Source organism: Panthera uncia, chromosome X, assembly GCF_023721935.1.
Source record: "Panthera uncia isolate 11264 chromosome X, Puncia_PCG_1.0, whole genome shotgun sequence".
NCBI lineage: Eukaryota > Metazoa > Chordata > Mammalia > Carnivora > Felidae > Panthera > Panthera uncia.
This window is the reverse complement of record NC_064817.1, coordinates 9,551,467-9,570,421: the sequence shown is the minus strand read 5'-3', so window position 1 is coordinate 9,570,421 and position 18,955 is coordinate 9,551,467. Positions and strand designations below refer to the sequence as shown.

General features: G+C 49.4%; 2 protein-coding genes across 10 annotated transcripts in view; one reads left to right on the top strand and one right to left on the bottom strand.

Annotated features, from left to right (window-relative positions):
- Positions 1-118: 118 nt before the first annotated feature.
- On the top strand, positions 119-11,466 carry TRAPPC2 (trafficking protein particle complex subunit 2). Its single transcript, XM_049643461.1, has 7 exons — positions 119-214; positions 2,622-2,758; positions 5,848-5,957; positions 8,385-8,533; positions 8,965-9,046; positions 10,284-10,446; positions 11,241-11,466. The coding sequence occupies exons 3-6, from the start codon at positions 5,865-5,867 to the stop codon at positions 10,380-10,382; spliced, it is 423 nt and encodes a 140-aa protein (XP_049499418.1). The 5' UTR covers positions 119-214; positions 2,622-2,758; positions 5,848-5,864; the 3' UTR covers positions 10,383-10,446; positions 11,241-11,466.
- A 3,773-nt stretch (positions 11,467-15,239) lies between these two features.
- RAB9A (RAB9A, member RAS oncogene family) overlaps positions 15,240-18,955 on the bottom strand; it is a 22,656-nt gene continuing 18,940 nt past the window's right edge. For 8 of the 9 annotated variants that reach the window (XM_049643451.1, XM_049643450.1, XM_049643455.1 and 5 more), the window contains one exon: positions 15,240-16,367. In XM_049643451.1, the coding sequence (XP_049499408.1) occupies positions 15,731-16,336 (606 nt within the window). In that variant the 5' untranslated portion in view covers positions 16,337-16,367 and the 3' untranslated portion in view covers positions 15,240-15,730. Of the gene's footprint in view, positions 16,368-16,675; positions 18,503-18,955 lie in introns of those variants that run through there. The other variant, XM_049643448.1, reaches the window with a different exon arrangement.

Sequence of the window (18,955 nt, the reverse complement as noted above, 5' to 3'; positions counted from 1 at the left end):
CCCGACGCTGCCAAGCCCAACGGCCGTTGCCTGGAGGACCACGGCGCACGCGCGTTGCGGCGCGGTCCTCTGGCCGGAAGTCCCTCCCACTTCTCGTGAGACCTCAACCGCGCAGTCTCGCGAGCGTTGCCTAGGGAGTTCCCATAGAGGCTGCCGAGCGCGGGTCTGCGGCGGGAGCGGAGTGGCGGTTTCCGTCGTCAGCTTCTCCCAGCAGGTAGGTGATGGAGTAAGTAGGGGGCGGGAGCTCCCAAGGACGTTTCGGGGCCCGCGTGACGCGGGTCTTGGCCTGGTCCCTCCACCCCGCCCGCGGGCAGCCGGGCCGGATCTGGTCAGCCCCGGGGCGGCTGAGCTTATCACAGGCCGCCCGGCCAGGGCACATCGCGTTTCGGCCTGCAGGCGTCGGCCAGCTCAGGAGCTTGGCTTCATCTTGCCTTTTTGTAGGTCATTCAGCTAATCGGATTTGGTTTTGTTTACGAGGGTACGGTTGTCGTTTGGAGCTGGAAAATTCATCGTGGGCCCTGTCCTGTGAGAGGAAGGGTTTAGTCCTCTCAAAGGCAGCCTGGTAGTTCTATTTTAATTGTTGGAAAGTGCTCAGTAACATTGACCCAAAGGAGTTTCCACTTGGCCTCAAAGGAGCAGCCCAAGACTCGGCCTCCGGAGCGATTTGGAAGAGGTGTTTAGTCCAGAGTTAAGTACGTGGCACTCTCGTAGCGTACTGCCCTTTCCCAAACCCCCAGAAGATGTGGATCATTGATCACAGCTAGCTTTCGTGCTAGAACTTTGTCTCCATGTTAAATCAGCACCAGGTCCTGGCACTCCCTACTGGTTAATGAGAACCGCACCAGCAGGGGCCAATTTGCCATCCCTAGTCAAATCTTTGCTTTGAGATGGCATATATTCTATTTGATGGTAAGATCCTGCTCTTTCTCACTCCCCCCCCCCCAGCTTAAACATCCTCTGTTCCTGCATTAGCTCTTTCCCTAGCATTCCTTCCAACCCAGTTCAGAGTTAAGTTTTTAGAGGAAGACTGCACTAGTGGGGAGGAGCTGAGAGAGGGAGACAAAAATTCCAAGCAGGCTCCGCACGGTCAGCTGAGCCCGATCCCATGAAACCACGGGATTGTGATCTGAGCCAAAGTCAAGAGTCAGAGGCTTAACCGACTGAGCCACCCGGCAGCCTCTTTAAAAAAAACAAAAAACATGCTTTGGGGGGCGCCCAAGTGGCTCAGTCAGTTAAGCTACTGACTCTGGATTTAGGTGCAGCTCATCATCCCAGGGTCTTGAGCTCTAGCCCCATGCCAGAGGTCGGGCTTTGCGCAGGGTGTGGAGCTTGCCTAACGTTTTCTCTGTGCCCCTCCCCTGCGTGCAGGCACATTCTAGAGACACACACACACACACACAGGTTGAAAATCATGCTGATTCAGCAGACCTGCATCTTGTTACTTCTGTACCAGGTGACCTTTCTTCCGTTTTCCTGATGGTAGTGTAAGGTGACTTTTGTTTTTCTAACCGGACACATTTCCATTCGTTTTGTGCTTCTGCCCTTCTGATGCCAGCCTCACAGATTTGTGGTCTCATTTTTATATTAAAGGGCTGGGGCCCCCGGGTGGCTCAGTCGGTTGTGTGTCCGACTTCGGCTCAGGTCATGATCTCACGGTCCGTGGGTTTGAGCCCCACATTGGGCTCTGTGCTAACAGCCCAGAGCCTGCTTCGGATTTTGTCTCCCGCTCTCTGCCCCTCCCCCCGGCCCCCCCACTCATGCGGTCTCTCAAAAAAAAAAAAAAAAATGAACGTTAAAAAAGAGAAAAGTTAAAAAGAAAGGCGTGGGAGGGGGCACTAAGGTTTAGATAACCTGTACACCTAGCTTGGGACTTGAACTCACAACCTTGAGATGAAGAGTCGCTCGCTCCTCCGGCCGAGCCAGCCAGGCGCCCCATCATCGCCCTAGTTCTTCCATCACGTAGACACCCTCTCTCCGTTCAACGTAGTGCGGAGCTTTTTGTTATCACTACATTAATTTTAGTTGTCCGTCTCCGAAGCAGCTCAGGTCAGCATAGCCATCAGTGACGGCCGCTGTTCGCACCCCAGGGAGAGTCCGGTCTCTGGTCATGGAGGGTTTCTTCACGAGCGCCTCAACTTCAGCTTCATACAAAGGTGCAGTTATTTCATCACAGACTTCTATTAGGCCTCTAGGACCAGGAGGGGCTCAGCACTAGAACATTCAGGAGATTCTTTGCTGCGTCGAGGCTAGTTAATCCCGGCCTGCCTCTCGTTCTCGTGTTTTCAGCTTTGCCCGACCGCTCGCAGCTGTTGTCCCTACCCGCGCAGTTCCCCCCCTGCAGGCGTGGAGCCCTTCCTACGTGCCGGGCTCCCCTGCAGGCGTGAGGGATGGGTGCTGGGAGACAGACACAGCCTCCGTTCTCTACGTCATCGTCCCCCAGCTGCCTAAGTAGCTTCCCCTTGCCGCACCCCGGCCCCTCATTCCCCTCCCTTGGGCCTTTCCTACAGTGCTTTGAAAGCTTCCTCCCGTGGTAAGCAAACTCCCTCCGTCCTCAGTCTCCCCATAGAACGCACCTACCTTCTGCTAGTACTTCAAGTATTTCCTTTTTTTCATTCCTGCAGGTTTTTCAGCCTCGACGGCTGTTTTCTGCTCCTGAACAAATCCTCCCCAGTTGAGCGGCTTCGCCAACGTGAATTTATTCTTCCAGTTCCGTAGCAGCCTAGAAACCCAGCACGGGCCTCCCCGGGCTGGAATCCAGGTATCCGCAGGGCCGTGCTCCCCTCTGGAGCAGGAAGCGTGGCTCTCTTTGTGCTTTCCAACTTCTCGAGGCCGCGCGCGTTCCTTGGCTCCCAGCTCTTTCTTCTATCTTCAGCCCCCGCCAGCGTGGCATCTTCGTGACCCTCCTTCTGACTTTGCGCGTGGGCCTCTCTCTTCCACTTTTAAAGAGCGTGGTAATTATATTGGGCCCACTTGGCTCGTGCAGGCTCCTTTCCCGATCTTGAAGTCAGCTGACGAGCGCCCTCAGTTCCACCTGCAGCTTTCATTCCCCTCTGCCCGTACGTTAGCACTCGAAGATTTTCGAGACTAGGATGTGGACACCGCGGGGCGTGCTGTTCTGCCTGCCACCACATGTTTAGAAGCGACGTGTTCGTTTCATCCCTCTTTTTTCCCTTTCCTATTTCCTTTCTTGGCGAATCGACTCATCTTGATATTCTGCTTGATCACCTCAGGCAGGCATTTGGGAACATCCTTGGTTCTTGCTGCTTCCTCAGTTCCCCAGTTTAATCCGTTGCCAAGTTCCGTGTAGCCATTTCCTCCACACCCCGAGACCTAGTCGTCCTTGGAGATGCTTGAAGGGCCCCTGTTTTGGGTGATGGGAAAATCGAGCAGACACATACACACACACACACACACACACACACACACACACACACGGCAGTTGCTTTATTTGTATTACATACTGTAGCTCTAAGTAATACTTGCTTTGCGGATGGAGGGAAGGTCGAAGAGGTTGGAAGCTTTAAAAACGTTTCAAATCACTGTTCTAGAGCTGCACCGTCCAATACAGAAGCCACTAACCACATGTGGCCTTTTCAATTAATGAAAATTAAATGAAGTTCCAGATTCAGTCTTGCAGACACAGTAGCCACCAGCGGCTACCACATCGGACGGTGCAAACATAAAACATCCACCCCCCCCCCCCCCCCCCCCCCGAAACTTGAGTGTATCAGCACAGAATTCTAAAGTGCGTCTCCCTTTTGCCTACCACCTGGGCATAATAAGCCTCAAATACTAAAGGAGTAACCTTCCAGTTTTTCCCCATAGAATCCGGTAATTACAGTACTCCTTCAGCTGCTGTGAAATTCTTGGCAGTTCAAGTTCTGCCCAGCGGGACGGTTTGTGACATAACCTTTATGTGGTTATGGTTCCTTCGGTCCCCTTTCTGTTTATCCTCACCCTGTACTGACACTCTGCAGGTATAGGAATGAGGCTTAGCTTCCTTCTACGTGTATAGTGTGCTGCTGCTGCTGCTTAAGTGTTCGTACCGAACGAATTAAGCCCTTCCCTTGGCACACTCTAGCTGTGAAACCTATTGCAATTAATGAGATCATTGTCGACTTTGTTGACATTTCCAGCTCCCATCCCCCTTCCCCTTGAGAATTTCTTTCTTTTGAGAATCACTGCTGATTCTCCTGGTTCTGCGTAGCTTTTATAGCATTCCTGCTTGTGTTTGTTACTCAGTTTTACCGTTTGGGCCTTTTTCTCATCTTCCCCCTCAGACTTTTCTGTAAAGGGTCGGATGGTCTCTGTCGGAGCTGCCCCACTCTGCCGTTCTGTTGTCGGGCAAAGGCAGCCTTAGACCGTAACGAAAGGGTGGACAAGGCCAGATTTGGCCTGCGGGCTGTGGTGTGCCAACACCTGCCCCAAATAACGTTTGAAGTCCTCTTGGCCTCATCGTGCCCAAAGAATGTTCCCATCTGCTTTGTCTTCCAGTCGTGGGCCTTCCAAATCCAGAGGTAGAAGTGCCAGCTGTCCCTCGATTTCCTTAACAAAGGTTGTACTGGTTAGGAAATACGTTTCAGGTGTTCTGATGTTCTCTGTGAATGAGCAGAAGTCCCAGTGTGGCTCGATGAGCCCCGGGCTCTGACATGTGTCACCGTACACTCCGTGAGACTGTATACTCTCAGGTAACCAGATTGCTGCCCCGTGTGGAGGCCGTAAGGGTCCACACACCTCCATGTGCGTACGCTCCTCCATGCTGTTCTAGATCACATTTGCTGAGCACCTCCCGTGAGCCAGATGTTGTTGTGCCTGGTGCTTCGCACCCCCGATGTTGGGGTGGTGAGTTCAAGCCCCAGGTTGGGTATAGAGATTATTTAAAAATAAAATCTTAAAAAAAAGAAAAAAAAACAAAGGAAGACACAATTTTATATTCTAGAAAAGATGGAAGAAATCATAATCCAAAAAGAAAGACATCTGAGGCATTAAGAAGTCTTAGAACTAGGATTAACAGGTTTGCTGAAGAAATAAAATGAAGACAAGGTCAGGGGGGAAGCAGTCGCAGGGGAGGATCCGTGCTTCTGTGGCTTTTAGCATCATCAAAATCTGCATGGACGGACAGATGGGCGGAAGGATTTCTGTATGTATTTCTAGCACAGGGTCTCTGGAATCAGACAAAGCTAGGTTCAGGTCTCGCTCTGCCACTTACTGATGATGTGACCACAGGCACGGACCTTAACCTCCCAATGTCCGTTTCCTTCTGGTGGAAGAAACAGAACGATGATGGATCCCTTAGAGGGACCTTGAGGATTACACAGCATCGGGAGTTGCACGCTCCGTGGACTGAGCCAGCCGGGGGCCCCATGTCTTCCTTTCTTAGGAATATTGCCGGAGGAGGAGGCATATCCTAGGCTCCTGTATTTGCAGAGACTTAGATTTGTAGTATACATACTTCAGGTAGGAAGAGGACAAAATCACCCTTTATTCGTTTTTCCCATTGTTCGTGCTAATAATGCTAACTGGTCCAGTCCAAGTTTGGCCCAGCTTACTCTGAATATTCTAAACTCTCAGGTCACGAGGATGTTGTTGTTATGATTTGGTATCAGCGGTCTTCCAGGTTCCCTGTGAAAACTCAAGTACTGGCTTCTACAGGACATATCCCAAGCATGTAATCCGTATAGTCCAAAAGCCAAATGTCTATGGCAGTAGAGTGGAAAGCACGACAAGCTTTGTGGTCCCTGCTGCAATGTCAAGTTTAAGGAAAAAATTGAATTCTAGACTTCTTGTTAAACCTTTTTGGTTTTCAGTATGGAGTACTAAAAGTGTGTGTTATTTTCATTTAATTAGGAGCTATATTGAAGACAATGTCTGGAAGCTTCTACTTTGTAATTGTTGGCCACCATGATAATCCAGTTTTTGAAATGGAGTTTTTGCCAGCTGGAAAAGCAGAATCCAAAGTGCGTAAGGAAACATAAACAATTTCGTAAGCGTGATTTATGCTGTTGCAATTATAAGGGTGTGGTGTGATTTTACAGCCGGGGGAGGTCCGGACCGGGGAGGTAGCTGGAATCCACCACGGTTACATGAGGCTTGCTCCCCAGTCCCACAGGGTGATAGAAGCCACCGAGGGACCGTCCTCTGAGTCGTCGACTCACCCTTACATTCAGCACACGCTTGGCACGGACGAGCAGGAGGCCCTGGGTCTCTTCTCTGACACGTGCTTCCCCGTGCCCCCCGTTCTGAAGAGCTGCTCCGTGAGCGCGTAGAAACACACTTCCAGCTGCTGTGGGGCTGGAGGAACAGTTGCTACTGACCGGAAATGCCACGGAAGCGCATTCCGCCCAAGTGCCATTTCCATCAGGACCTACGCGGCAGGTCCATTTACACCTGGGAGGGTTGAAGGACCCTTGCCTCCGTGTCCCCCCGCTGCCCCTGAGACTGGCGCGGTTTGCAGGGACCTCCTGCACCACCCACTGACTGGGTGCCCGCATGCCGTCCTCCCCGGCGACGCCACCCAACTTCCTTGTTGCCGTTCAGAGTAAACGTAGGGTCTGCAGAATCCCTGGGGGCCTCCCGTCTCTCTGTACTCGTCTGTGTTGCTGGTGAACTGCCGGCAGGTTATGCTGTGTCTCTCCCAGCTTCCAGAATAAGCTTTCACTTCCTTCAAGACAAGAACTGAGTTTTGAAATGAATCGTAACGCGTAATGTCCAGCGTATGATGCTTTTCAGCTACTTAAATCTTGCCACTCAAATGCGTAGGAATTTGTGTTCTCTGCCAGGTGCTCTGTCGCCCCAGTATTTTCCCACATCCACGTGAGCGCGCGGCTCATTACGACTCTGTGTCGGGGTGTCTCCGTACAACGGTTGCCCTGTGGCACAGGGCTGCTTACGTGGTTTCTCGGGCACGTAAAAACACTTCGTGGCGTGACTTGACCTTAGCCCTTCTGTTACCACTCACCTTCTTGAGGCAGTTCTGCGTTTTTCTTCTGACCTCGTGACTGGTCATCCACATAAAGTGAGGGAAACACGGCGGTAAGCCGGACACCAAATAATCTCTTTCTCTAAGGAGTAAATTCGCTTCGTCACGGTGACGTGCGCGAGGTAAACCTGCCTGGCTGCGCGGGGGATCCCGGGGCAACTGGCGGCCCTCCCCCAGCCCGGTCCAGGAACCGCATCCTCAGCAAGCAGGTCATATTAAGGTGCCTCTCCCAGGGCCCACCCGACCGAGCACCGCGGACCGGGCGGCCTAGAGTGACCGAAGCTCGCGGCCTCGCGGGTCCGAGCACGAGGCGGGGGCAGGGCCAGCGCCCTCCGAACGTGCCAGGGAAGGCCTGTTCCAGGCCCCTCTCCTAGCTTCCGTAGCCCCTGGGCTTGTGGCGGCCTGCTCCCCACGCGCGCGTCTGTCTCTAAACCGCCTGTTTTAGAAAGGCACCAGGGATCCCGGGTTAGGGGCTGTCGTGCCCTAGCATGCCGACCACGTCTGCAGTGACCCTCTTTCCAAATAAGGCCACGTTCTGAGGTACCGGGGACGGGGGGTAGGACTTCGGCATAAGAATTCAGTTCAGCCCATAAGAAGTGTGCTTTGAAAAATCTATCTGGAAATAGAGAATTCCACGGGAGTAAGACCATTCCAGGTTGAGAATTCCCGCTCCGCACTGTGGTGGGACAGTCCCGCCTCTCCCAGTGAAGCCCACGTGAAGGACGCTCCGCTCTGACGGGACCGTGTCCTGCCGCTGAGACAGGTGCCGGCTCACAGCCGAGGCGGAGCGTGGCCTCCCGCCGCTCCCGGGTCCCCTGTCACGTGAGCTCCGTCCGCCTGAAAGAGGCCTGTGCCAGGCCTTCGAGAGCCCCACCTCAGCTGTCTCGTGTCCCCGCGCTTGCCCTGTGTCCCCCACCCCCCGCTGACCCTGAGACCCAAGCCAAGGTCACCTCTAGCTCTCCACCTCCTCGGCTCCAGCCTACCTAAACTGCCCTCCTTTATCCATAACCACTTACGTATTTTTTCGCGTCTTCCTCTAAAAAGATGTGAATGTCTTTTTTTTCTTTTTAACCTCCTCTTTCTTCACATGCTTCAGTGGTTACTGAATTTGGTAACTTCTTTCTTGCAGAATTAGAAAAATAATCTGTATAATTTGTTGAGCACGTTCCATTTATTAGTGGGTTGGCTGTTCCTACTCGTTGACTTTTAGCTACCAAATTAAAAAGCAGACTGTGAGATGAAAACACTTAAGATCTTTTGTAAGTCCCATGACAGTAATAAATGAAGTAAAAGCAGAAAATGCTCCCCCACCCCCGAAAACTGCGTAGAATTTACAGAATGAGATGGTGGCGTTCTCGATGCTGTCTGCAAATATTAATCTGCTGCTACTCACACTTTCGTCTAGGATGATCATCGTCACCTGAACCAGTTCATAGCTCATGCTGCTCTCGACCTCGTGGACGAGAACATGTGGCTGTCGAACAACATGTACTTGAAAACCGTGGACAAGTTCAACGAGTGGTTTGTTTCAGCGTTTGTCACTGCAGGTCATATCCTTACCTTTGTAACGAAGGTCTCCAAAGGTTGGGGTGACGAACTAGAACAACATGGGACCTCGATGCCAGACTACGAGTCTGGGGACTTCAGAGTGTCGGGTAGAAATTGCCATTTAGGGGGCTACTTTTATTTTTTTTAACAGGAAAAAAACCCCACATTTTGTTTAACGGATAATTTTAAAACCAAGTCTCCTATAAAACTAAGGTTAATCTGAACGATATGGTTGATTTTACTTTATTTTATAGTTATTTTCTAACTTTAAAAATTATGTTTTCTTTAAGATAAAACCTAACTTCAGACCCAGTTTACGTATTTTGCTTTTCCGTCACAGAATAATACAGTGCATGTGACTAATTGGAAGGGTATCCTATCACCTGAGTACTTTTCATTTTTCACTTCTAAGATTATGCCTTAATTATTTTACATATGAGATTCATTATGCTTCATGACATAAGGCAAGAAGATGGAATAAAGAACTTCTTTACCGATGTCTACGATTTATACATAAAGGTATGGTGTGTTCTGTTTTCAAATCCGATTGTAGAAAGGGATTGCAACTGTGACCGGAAACTGGCCCGTGGCAGCAACTCCCTTATATACGGTGGTTTCCAGCTCAGACTAGCTCTGCCCCCGTCAGAAGTAGCCCTTGGTAACTCCCCTGTCGGGCATGTCTTCCCCGCCAGGCTAACGTGTGCTTAGGACAGAACTCGTGCTGGTTATTTTTAAATTGGTTTCAGTTTCCCCCTTTTGGCACAGAGTTTTGATTTTATCAGGGAATCCTAAAAAGAGAAGGAAGCAGGCTACATGCATAAGGGAAATTGCTTCGTAATTTTAATCTAAAATGTTCTTCATCTGCTTTACAAGTAAGTTACAACGCAGTGACTATATAGATCATAAACTGGTGGGAAGTTTACCAGTCACTCAAGGAGAATGATGCCACTCGCCTATCTTGAAGCTTAATTAGAAAAAATAAAATATTACTAGGACGTCGGTGGTTAAACTGCACTGCCAGAAGTATGTTCTTAGTAATTTAAGTGTTCTGTACTTCGACAGGATTTTTTTTTGCATATCAGCACAGTTAATATTCCTAGTGAGAAGTAGCAGATAAGAATCTTTAGCCCTCTTATAAAGATGGACAACATCAAGTGATTTAAGCTGTAAAAACTGGTTAACTCCTTTTCCTTATTAGTGATTCCATTTAACAGTTTTCTCCCATATATTATGATATAGTCACTACACTGTTTGAGAAACTGATCACTTAGCCATGTGTTAAAGGACAGTATTGAAAACCAGATTGTTGAAGAAATTACATGAGAGTAACCTAATAGCAATGTGGTTATAACTTCTTTTCTTTACCTGTGAGCATATGGTAGATTTTAGTTTCATGGCCAAAGGGCCTTACTGATTAGTCCATATATTTATAATGAATGTGAGAAGATCAGTATTTCAGATGCAGGGTGAATCCTGAAAGTTTGTTTAGCTTCCATGGGCAACACTTATCCTACCACCATTAGTTTGCCATAAGTACTCCTCAAAACTAAAACCCCAAGGCAAAAATTTCCCCAAGGGGGTGTTACTGTTAACAATGGAACGTTTTCGTGCAACTTGAAAACATGATCTTCAGACTTTTGTTTTGGGATGTCTTTGATGATTTTATTTAAAACGTTAAAATAATTTCCTTCTAGAGATCTGTGATTTGTCAGCCTTTTTACTTTGACAAGCTCACTAATGCCTTCGTCTTTCCTAGTTCGCGATGAATCCGTTTTATGAACCCAATTCTCCTATTCGATCAAGCGCCTTTGACAGAAAAGTTCAGTTTCTTGGGAAGAAACACCTTTTAAGTTGAATGCAGAACAATTTGGAAATAAACAACGTCACTACAATGGGGTATTCTCAGGAATGTGTACATTGTAAGTAACTTGAGTAAATAGCCTGGAAAAGTTTTACCTGTGGTCTAAATTTATCTAAACCTAATGAAAATCCTTATATATTTCAAAACAGTACATTCAGTTTCTTAACGATTGTCAATCGATCGATATTTGCTTGTGAACAGTGTTATTTATAAACTCTTTATAACCTTGAAAATACCTTTATTCTAAAAATTAAGAATGAGCTTTTGACTTGACTCATTCAGATAGCTCGATCTTGATGTCGCGATCCGGAACCAAATGTCATTGTCAGGATTTGGTAGACAGATTTAAAGCTAAGCTTCCGCAGCAGGGAATGAAGCTGACGGCACGCACATGGGCCTCGATACGTGTAGAGATGTTGTTACGAAACCGCACAGGCGGCACACGTAGCGCTGCCCAGGAAGCCGGAGCGGTTTTCACGGTGCCAGATGCCACACGCCTGCCTCGGTCAACGACCGGGGATAGTGATTGTGCTATACATCTAGAATCCCGGGTCTGGGTCTGTAAAATGGGAGGCCGGGACCAAAGTAACAGGTTATGTTCTCATACTGCCTTTCCCTCAGACAGTAAACTAAAGATTAAGTGAACCGGTGGATAGTTCGACTAGTAACAAATTGTATCTGTCAAGTTGTTAACAAAGAAACGTTTATATTGCGTTAACGTTGGCATTCTTTGCTTTTTAGGCTGTACGCCAAGGGGGAGGGGAGAGCTCTGCTGTGATAAGTGGGATCTTACTGTAAGCTGGTAAATGTCCACTTAAATACAAGTAGTGTGACCACATCTGTTCCGTGCAGATGGCGAGCACTGGCAGAATTGTGTTCCATCCCGAGTAACTTGGGCGAGTACTTCTGTTTGGTCTCATACCCTTGTGTGAAGCTGGTGCCGTAATTGCTTGCCCCATCTGTCTCTTTGGTTTCTTCAATAAAGGTGTTTGTCCGAGAGCGTGGAGTCTCGTAAGCGCCGCTCACCCGCCACCGCTGCTGTTGTGGTCCTCTTTCCCCCAGTGAAGGTCTGCAAACCGTATCTTAACCCATTTTGCAGAGTTCGGAGCGCCTCGGACCGGGTGCGGGAGCGGAGCTGTGGGAGCGGGGGGACCCCGCTGACCGGCTGCCGGCCGGAGCCCGTGGGGACCTGCTGCGCCCTTAATTAGCCCGGAGCGCGCGGGGAGGGGAGCGGCGCCTTGGCCGCAGCGGGTCGCGGGGCACCCGGCACACAGGGTCCTTCCCTCCAGGCTGTGAGGCGGGGCTGGGGACAAGGAGCGGGAGCCCCGTGGGAGCGGGTTACCGTAGTCCGGTGTGTCCGCCTGTGCGCGTGACTGCCTTCGAAGGGGAGGGGACGTGGGCCTCGAACGCGCGGAGAGAAGCGGCGCCGGGACCCGGGGCAGGGGCAGGCCATCTGACAGGGGAGCCGGCAGCGCTTAGGTGTGGTGGGAGGGGAGGTCACGCTGAAGGCTCGGGAACAGAACACAACGGCCACGGGTGACGTGAGTGGCGCCCTACCGAGCAGAGGAGGTCCGCACTAGACCTGTCACGTGTGTGAGCGCTCCCAGGGCGCCCCGAAGGGAGCCCGCAAGTCTGCCGTCCGGCCGTCCTTCCCCGGGCCCGCGGACGTGCGCGTCCACTGGGGCTCAGCGGCCCTTCCTGCTTGCCGGCCGCGGCGGGGACTTCTCCGCGCCCCCTGACGGTACAAGGGCCGCTTTCCTCCCCGCGCTCACTGCCCACGAGCCACTGGTATTGTGAGAGAGGTGGCGTCGCGGGGTCACGATCCTGAAGGGAAAGCGTACACGCGTTTCCACAGAAATGTCCAAATCGAGGTTTTCTCAAGAGGAGGACCATCTAGGGGCGCCTGGGGGGCGCTCGGTAGGTTAAGCGTCCGACTCGATTTCGGCTCGGGTCATGATCTCACGGGTTCACGAGTTCGAGCCCCACATCGGGGCCCCGTGCTGACCGTGCAGAGCCTGCCCCTCCCCCGCGCCCTCGCTCACATTAATTTAAAAAAATGAACATCTAGGATATTTTAACTTCAACTAGGGAAGTTTTCACAAGGCGGTGACAAAAACGTTACCCCATCGATGCAATCGTACGTGTCCAGCCTCCACACCGCACACTGCGTTTGCTACACCGGCTTCAAACGTCCATTTGCCCATTCTCCAGGTTCCGTTTTGCCCTCTAGCGATGACCGGCCTCAAAGACGTCCCACCAGAAGACACAGAAGCGCGGGTGCCCGCCGCCGTGTGGCGAGCAGCGGCACTGCAGCGCCGCCCGCCCCCACCGGGCCCCCCTCCCCGGACCGGCCGCGCGCACAGTCCCTCCCTGCCGCCCGCTTGGGGGCTCCGCAGCTGCTTCCACACCAGTTCGGCCGCCCGGCCCGTCTCGCCTGCCCCGCCGGGGTCACCCGCTGCTTTGTTCCCCAACTCTCGTTTCAGTATTTCTCGTCTTTGTTTAAGCAACACCATTCAATCAAAGGACCTTTTCCTTCCTTCAAACGAATCAGATCTGCCTTTTGCTCCTTGTTAAAGAGCTTTACCATCAGCTCCTTCTATTTCTGTTTGAAGACTGAAGACATCGGGTCAGGTTTAGTTCCTCCTCTTAGTTGTCACATGTCAGTACTGTGCTCGGTCAGGCAGTCCCCGGATCCCTTTAAGTCACGGTGTTAAACTGAATTACTCTCCCTTCCCACCCGCCGGTCTTCACACGCGTGAAGATCTGTTCCCTGGCCCATTTTTTTGCTTCCCAGCTCTAGACCCCTTGACCAACTAATCCCCGAATATTCTGCTCAAAAAAGGTTACAGAAAAGCTGTAGTTTTTTAAAAACCTCTACAAGTATCAAAACCATACACCATGTAAATACCTACACACACATATATATGTATTATGGGGGGAACTGTGTCCCCCTCAAAATTCGTATGTTGCAGCCTCAGTCCCTCAGAACGAGACCGTATTTGGAGACGGGGCACTGTAAGAGGCGATCAAGTTAAAATGAGCCCGTTAGGGTGGGCCCTAAATCCAATCTGACCGGTGTCCTTGTAAGAGGAGGAAACTTGCACAGAGAGACATGGGGGGTGTGGGGGGAAAGAGTACTGCACACAGGGTAAGGTTATCTGCAAGCCACGGAGACACTAGGAGAAACTTAACCTACCAACACCTTGATCGTGGACTTGTAGCCCCCAGAACTGTGAGAAAAATTCCCACTGTTTAGGCCACCCAGAATGCATTTCGTTATGGCAGCCCCAGCAAACTAATAACAATATGCTTTCCTCACATACTAAATAGCTTGATACCCAAGAAACTGACACGTGCCGCCTCCAAGGACAGGAACTGGGTGGCAAGGTTAGAGATCTCTGTCCCTTATGCCTTGTGATTTTGAAACCCTTATGCCTTATGATTCTGAAACATGTGACTCATCTATTCAAAAAATGAACAAGGGGTGCCTGGCGGGCTCAGTCGGTAGAGCATGCGACTCTTGATCTTGGGGTTATAAGTTCAAGCCCCACGTTGGGAGTAGAGACTACTTAAAAATAAAATCTTTTAAAAAAGGGACAAAAAACTTACTCCTAATACCCAATGTTGAACAAGTGATATTGATAGATACTAGATATCAATAGAGAATGGTTTCTGTACAGCTGATAAATGAGGTGGGTGTAGTATAATGGAAATATATCCACATATACTGAGAGAAAACAGCAAATCACAAGACAACGGGTACACTTTTAACTGGGAAAAAAAAAAAAAAAAAAAAAAAAAAAAGCAAATCCCCCAGAGAAAAAACAAAAGGAAGAAAGTATCATAGGCACTAATTTATTAATGGTGGATTCCTTAGTTTTTTAATGGAGGGTTAGTTTGGGGAGGGGAGGATGTTTTCCAAGAGCACTTTTTTTTTTTTTTTTTTTTTTAATGTTTATTTTTGAGACAGAGTGGGAGCAAGGGAGGGACAGAGAGGGAGACACAGAATCCGAAGCAGGCTTCAGGCTGTGAGCTGTCAGCACAGAGCCCAACGTGGGGTTCAAACTCATGAACCAGGAGTCCGTGACCTGAGCCCAAATCAGGGCGCTTAACCGACTAGGCCACCCGACTAGGCCACCCAGGCACCCGGGGCGGCGGGGGGAGGGAATGCATTTTTTGTAGATAAAAAAAAAACTACAACTCTGTCTGACCTGAGAACATTATCCCCCCAAACTCAACGTGTTAAAATGTTTTGCTTAGAGCCAATTTGTTAGGAAATTAGACTTTCAAAAGCTTAGCTTACTGAATGATGATGGTAACGCTTTTTCGGTGGCTCCCAATGAGTAGCGCACGACAGCCACGCCCGGGCAGGTCCCCTGATGACCCCCAGCGGGTGAGCTGGCCTCCGGAGGACGGCAGAGGCACAAACGGCACAGCATATGAACTTTATCCACAGAAGACTGCGAGCCGCTCGATCAGTAAGTCTGAGGATGAAAAAATCTCCTTGAGAGCAAATCCCTACACAACGTTCAATGATGGAGAAGGCACTAAATACGCGACCGAACAAAAGATGTCTTCATTTACCCTCACACAAAGGACAAACAAGCCTTAGGATTTCCTCCAAGAGTGACAAAGTGCGCTTCTGTGTTGGGGTGGGGTCGGGGGCACACATGTGGCACGCAAATGACGAGTGGTTGGTTACCAGCGAGCCCGACTGTGATGTGGAGAGGGAACATGTGAAACACTTAACCATTACTGCGCTAGATGTTCACTGACTTGGATTTAAATAAAATTTAAAAAATAATAAAAATATGAACACCTCAGTGATTTTAAAGAGAATGAAGAAGTCATGAAATAACTGCAACGCAAATGCATTTGATTTTCATCTTTAATACTGAACATTATTGCTTTAGGGAATATTTCTCCCTCAACCAGGAATTGACTGCTAATTACATAAAATATACATAAAAAAGTAGTTCTCCATTTTCCCAGGGGGGAAAAAAAAAACACCAGTAACTTCTAGAATATTCAAGTGTTTTGTTTTAATCATAATTAAAGTCTCGATCATCTCATTTATTAGCTCTGTAACTTACGTATTTAAATTAAACGTTATTAGACAACCATTACCAATTACAAGTGTAAGGTGCCACTACTGAGTAAATTGATTCTTCCAGGAGTGGATGGATCGATCTCTCCTCCCACCCACTAACGAGGCAGCAACATGGTTAGTTTAATTTTGTAAGTGGATGGTCCGTTGCTGCAAACGCTAATTCTCGTCCCCAGCCCGTGTTTTCGTGTACGTGCGGGAGTTGGTTACACCGCACGGGCGACCTCCCGAACGATCAACAGCAGGACGAGCTAGGCTTGGGCTTGCGGTGCAGACTGACGGTGTCGGTCTGGATCAGGTGGTCTGACCTATCCTCGGTCGCAAGCACTCTTCGAACTGCTTCCTCAAAGGCTGCCGCGACATTCGTGGCATCTTTTGCACTTGTTTCAAAGTAAGGATAGTCGCCGTTGTCCTTGCACCAGGCTTGGGCTTCCTCGGTGGACACCTGCCGTTCGCTTATGTCAATCTTGTTGCCCAAAATCACAAAAGGAAAGCTTTCGGGCTCTTTCACGTCTGCGTAGTAGATGAATTCTTTCTTCCAGTTACTCAAGTTCTGGAAGCTTTGAGAATCATCGACACTAAAAGTGAGCAGGCAACAGTCAGAACCTCGGTAAAACGGCGTCCTCAGGCTTCTGAATCGCTCTTGACCGGCCGTGTCCCAAATCTGCATGGTAACAAAATGTCCATCCACCTCCAAATCTTTATTTAAAAATTCCACGCCTATTGTATGGAAGAGCTGGGTATCAAATTTATTGGTCACGTATCTGTTCATCAGAGAGCTCTTCCCAACTCCACCATCTCCAAGGAGAATCACTTTAAAAAGCGACGATTTTCCTGCCATTATGACTCTCAAGATCTTTGACTTTAGAACCCTGTAAAATAAAAAGGCACCATTACATTCCTTCTGACCCGCACGTTGCCACGCACGAGCGGACAGATGTCCGCGCGAGGGAAACAGAACGCAGAGTCCCCACTCCTTTCTGCACAGAAAGTCATCGGGTAGCAAGAGCGGTCACGTACTGAGCGCTCAAGCGCGTAGCAGGCACAGCCCTACTGCCGCTCCCTATGGCGGTGAGGACTCGTTCTTCCCCGCCCCCTCAGGTCGCAGCTGACCGAGGTGGGCACTCGAAGCCAACGGCCACCCCGAAGACCTTGCTCTCAACCATTCCCCTCTCCTCACTTTAAGCCCTGCCACCGCGTGTTAGATGCAGGAGGAGACCGAAGCAGGCAGGTGTCCGTGACAACTTCAAAGGGCCCTCTGCTGGCACAGTGACGGTTTCGCCGATGGCTTTCGTCTTGTGCCAGGGGTTTCCTCAATGACCTCCCCTTTCTCTCTTCCAATGCTATCACCATAGAAGCCGGTAACCAGGAAACCAGAGACAGAAGCGGACTGATCTGGCTGTGAACAAAAATAAGCCATCGACCGAGTAAATGGACTCCATTCTCTTCGTTAGGAACGCTATTTGGAGTTTGCTAACATTAATGTCAGCAGGAATGTTTTTTTTTTTTTTAAGTTTTTTATTTTGAGAGAGACAGAGACAGTGCAAGTGGGGGAAGGGCAGAGAGAGAGAGGGGGGAAGGGCAGAGAGAGAGGGAGAAAGAGAGAATCCCAAGCAGGCTCCTTGTTGCCAGCCAAGAGCCTGACGCAGGGCTCAAACTCACGAAACTATGAGTCTAAGATCATGACCTGACCCAAAACCAAGAGTTGGACGCTTAACTAACTGAGCCACTCAGGCACCCCAGCAGCAATGGAATTTTTTTTGGAGAGAGAGAGAGAAAGAAGGCGTAAGTGGGCAAGAGGCAGAGAAAAAGGGAGAGGGAGAGGGAGAGAGAGAGAATCCCACGAAGGGCAGAGAGAGGAAGAGAGACAGAGGGGAAGGGAGGGAGAGAGAGACAGAGGGCGAGAGAGAGACAGCGGGGCTCGAGCTCACCCAATGTGGGACTCGAACGCATGAACCGTGAGATCATGACCTGAGCCAAAGTCAGATGTTCAATGAGTGAGCCACCCAGGCGCCCTGGAATTTTTTCACTTTTTTTATTTATTTGTTTTGAGAGAGAGGGAGAGAAAGAACGAGCTAGGGAGAGGGAGAGGGAGAATCCAATGCAGGCTCCACGCTGTCAACACGGAGAGTGAGTGACACAGGGCTCGATCCCATGAACCATGAGTTCATGACCTGAGTTGAAATCAAGAGTCAGACGCTTATATGCTAACTAATTTGGATATACATTAAAAAAATAAAATTAATACATAAAAAAAGAGACACTTAACCGACTGAGGCACCCAGGCGCCCGCAGCAATAGAATTTTTAATAGCATATCGTCATCTAGCACATTCTGCCCACAAGACTCATTTGGGCAGTTCTAACTCCTAATAAATGTGAACCTGGGCTGCCACTCGTGTGTTCTGAGAGGGAATGAAATAAACCTTAAACAAAAATGTGGTGCTCTGCACACCCTTCTGGGGAAGCCCAGGTTCAGGACTAAAGCTCTCCCAGCAGCCTGTGTGGGGTGGGATTTCAGATGCCCATTTACAGATGGCTACTTTAAAAAAAATTTTTTTTAACATTTATTCATTTTTTGAGAGACAGAGTGAGACACACAGTATGAGCGGGAGACGGGGAGAAAGAGAAGGAGACACAGAATCCAAAGCAGGCTCCAGGCTCTGAGCTGTCGGCAGAGCCCGACGCGGGGCCCGAACTCCCGAACCGTGAGATCATGACCTGAGCCGAAGTCGGACGCTCAACTGACCGAACCACCCAGGCGCCCCTACAGATGGCTACTTTTAAGTGCTGCCAGAAGCACTGTTCCTATTAAGGGCTGTTTTCATTCTTTATTATGGAAAATTTCAAACATACACAAAATTTCTGAATAATGAGAATATAAATGAAACTCTGTGGATCCTAAACCTAGCTTCACCAATTATCAACTTATGGCAAATACTGTTTCTTCCAAAACTCCCCAATATCATTTAATCTGTAAATATTTTACTATTACATAGATTTTAAGTATATATATATATATATATTTTTTTTAATGTTTATTTCTTTTTGAGAGAGAGAGAGAGAACAAGCAGGGGAGGGGTAGAGAGAGGGGGACAGAGGATCGGAAGCAGGCTCTGTGCTGACAGCAACAAGCCAGACGCAGGGCTCGAACTCACGAACCGCAAGATCATGACCCGAGCCGGAGTCTGATGCTCAACCAACCGAGCCACCCAGGCGCCCCGTGGCTTTTAAGTATATTAAAATTCGTGAAAGAAGACCACCTATGAAGCAGCACTAACAAATCTTCTTCCATCTGCACCATCCAGTACGGCAGCCACTAGCCACATGTGGCCACTGAGCACTTGCCGTGTGGCTGAAGGGAATGAGGAACTGAATTTTAATTTTTTAAATTTTTTTATTAAAAAAATTTTTTAAATTGTTTATTTTTGGAGGGGGGAGAGGGAGGGGGGAGGGAGAGG

Coding starts and splice junctions, on each gene's coding strand:
- TRAPPC2 (XM_049643461.1), top strand. CDS start 5,865: ATGTCTGGAAGCTTCTACTTTGTAATTGTTGGCCACCATGATAATCCA. Junction 5,958..8,384: donor CTGGAAAAGCAGAATCCAAA/GTGCGTAAGGAA, acceptor ACTTTCGTCTAG/GATGATCATCGTCACCTGAA. Junction 8,534..8,964: donor TTTGTCACTGCAGGTCATAT/CCTTACCTTTGT, acceptor TATTTTACATAT/GAGATTCATTATGCTTCATG.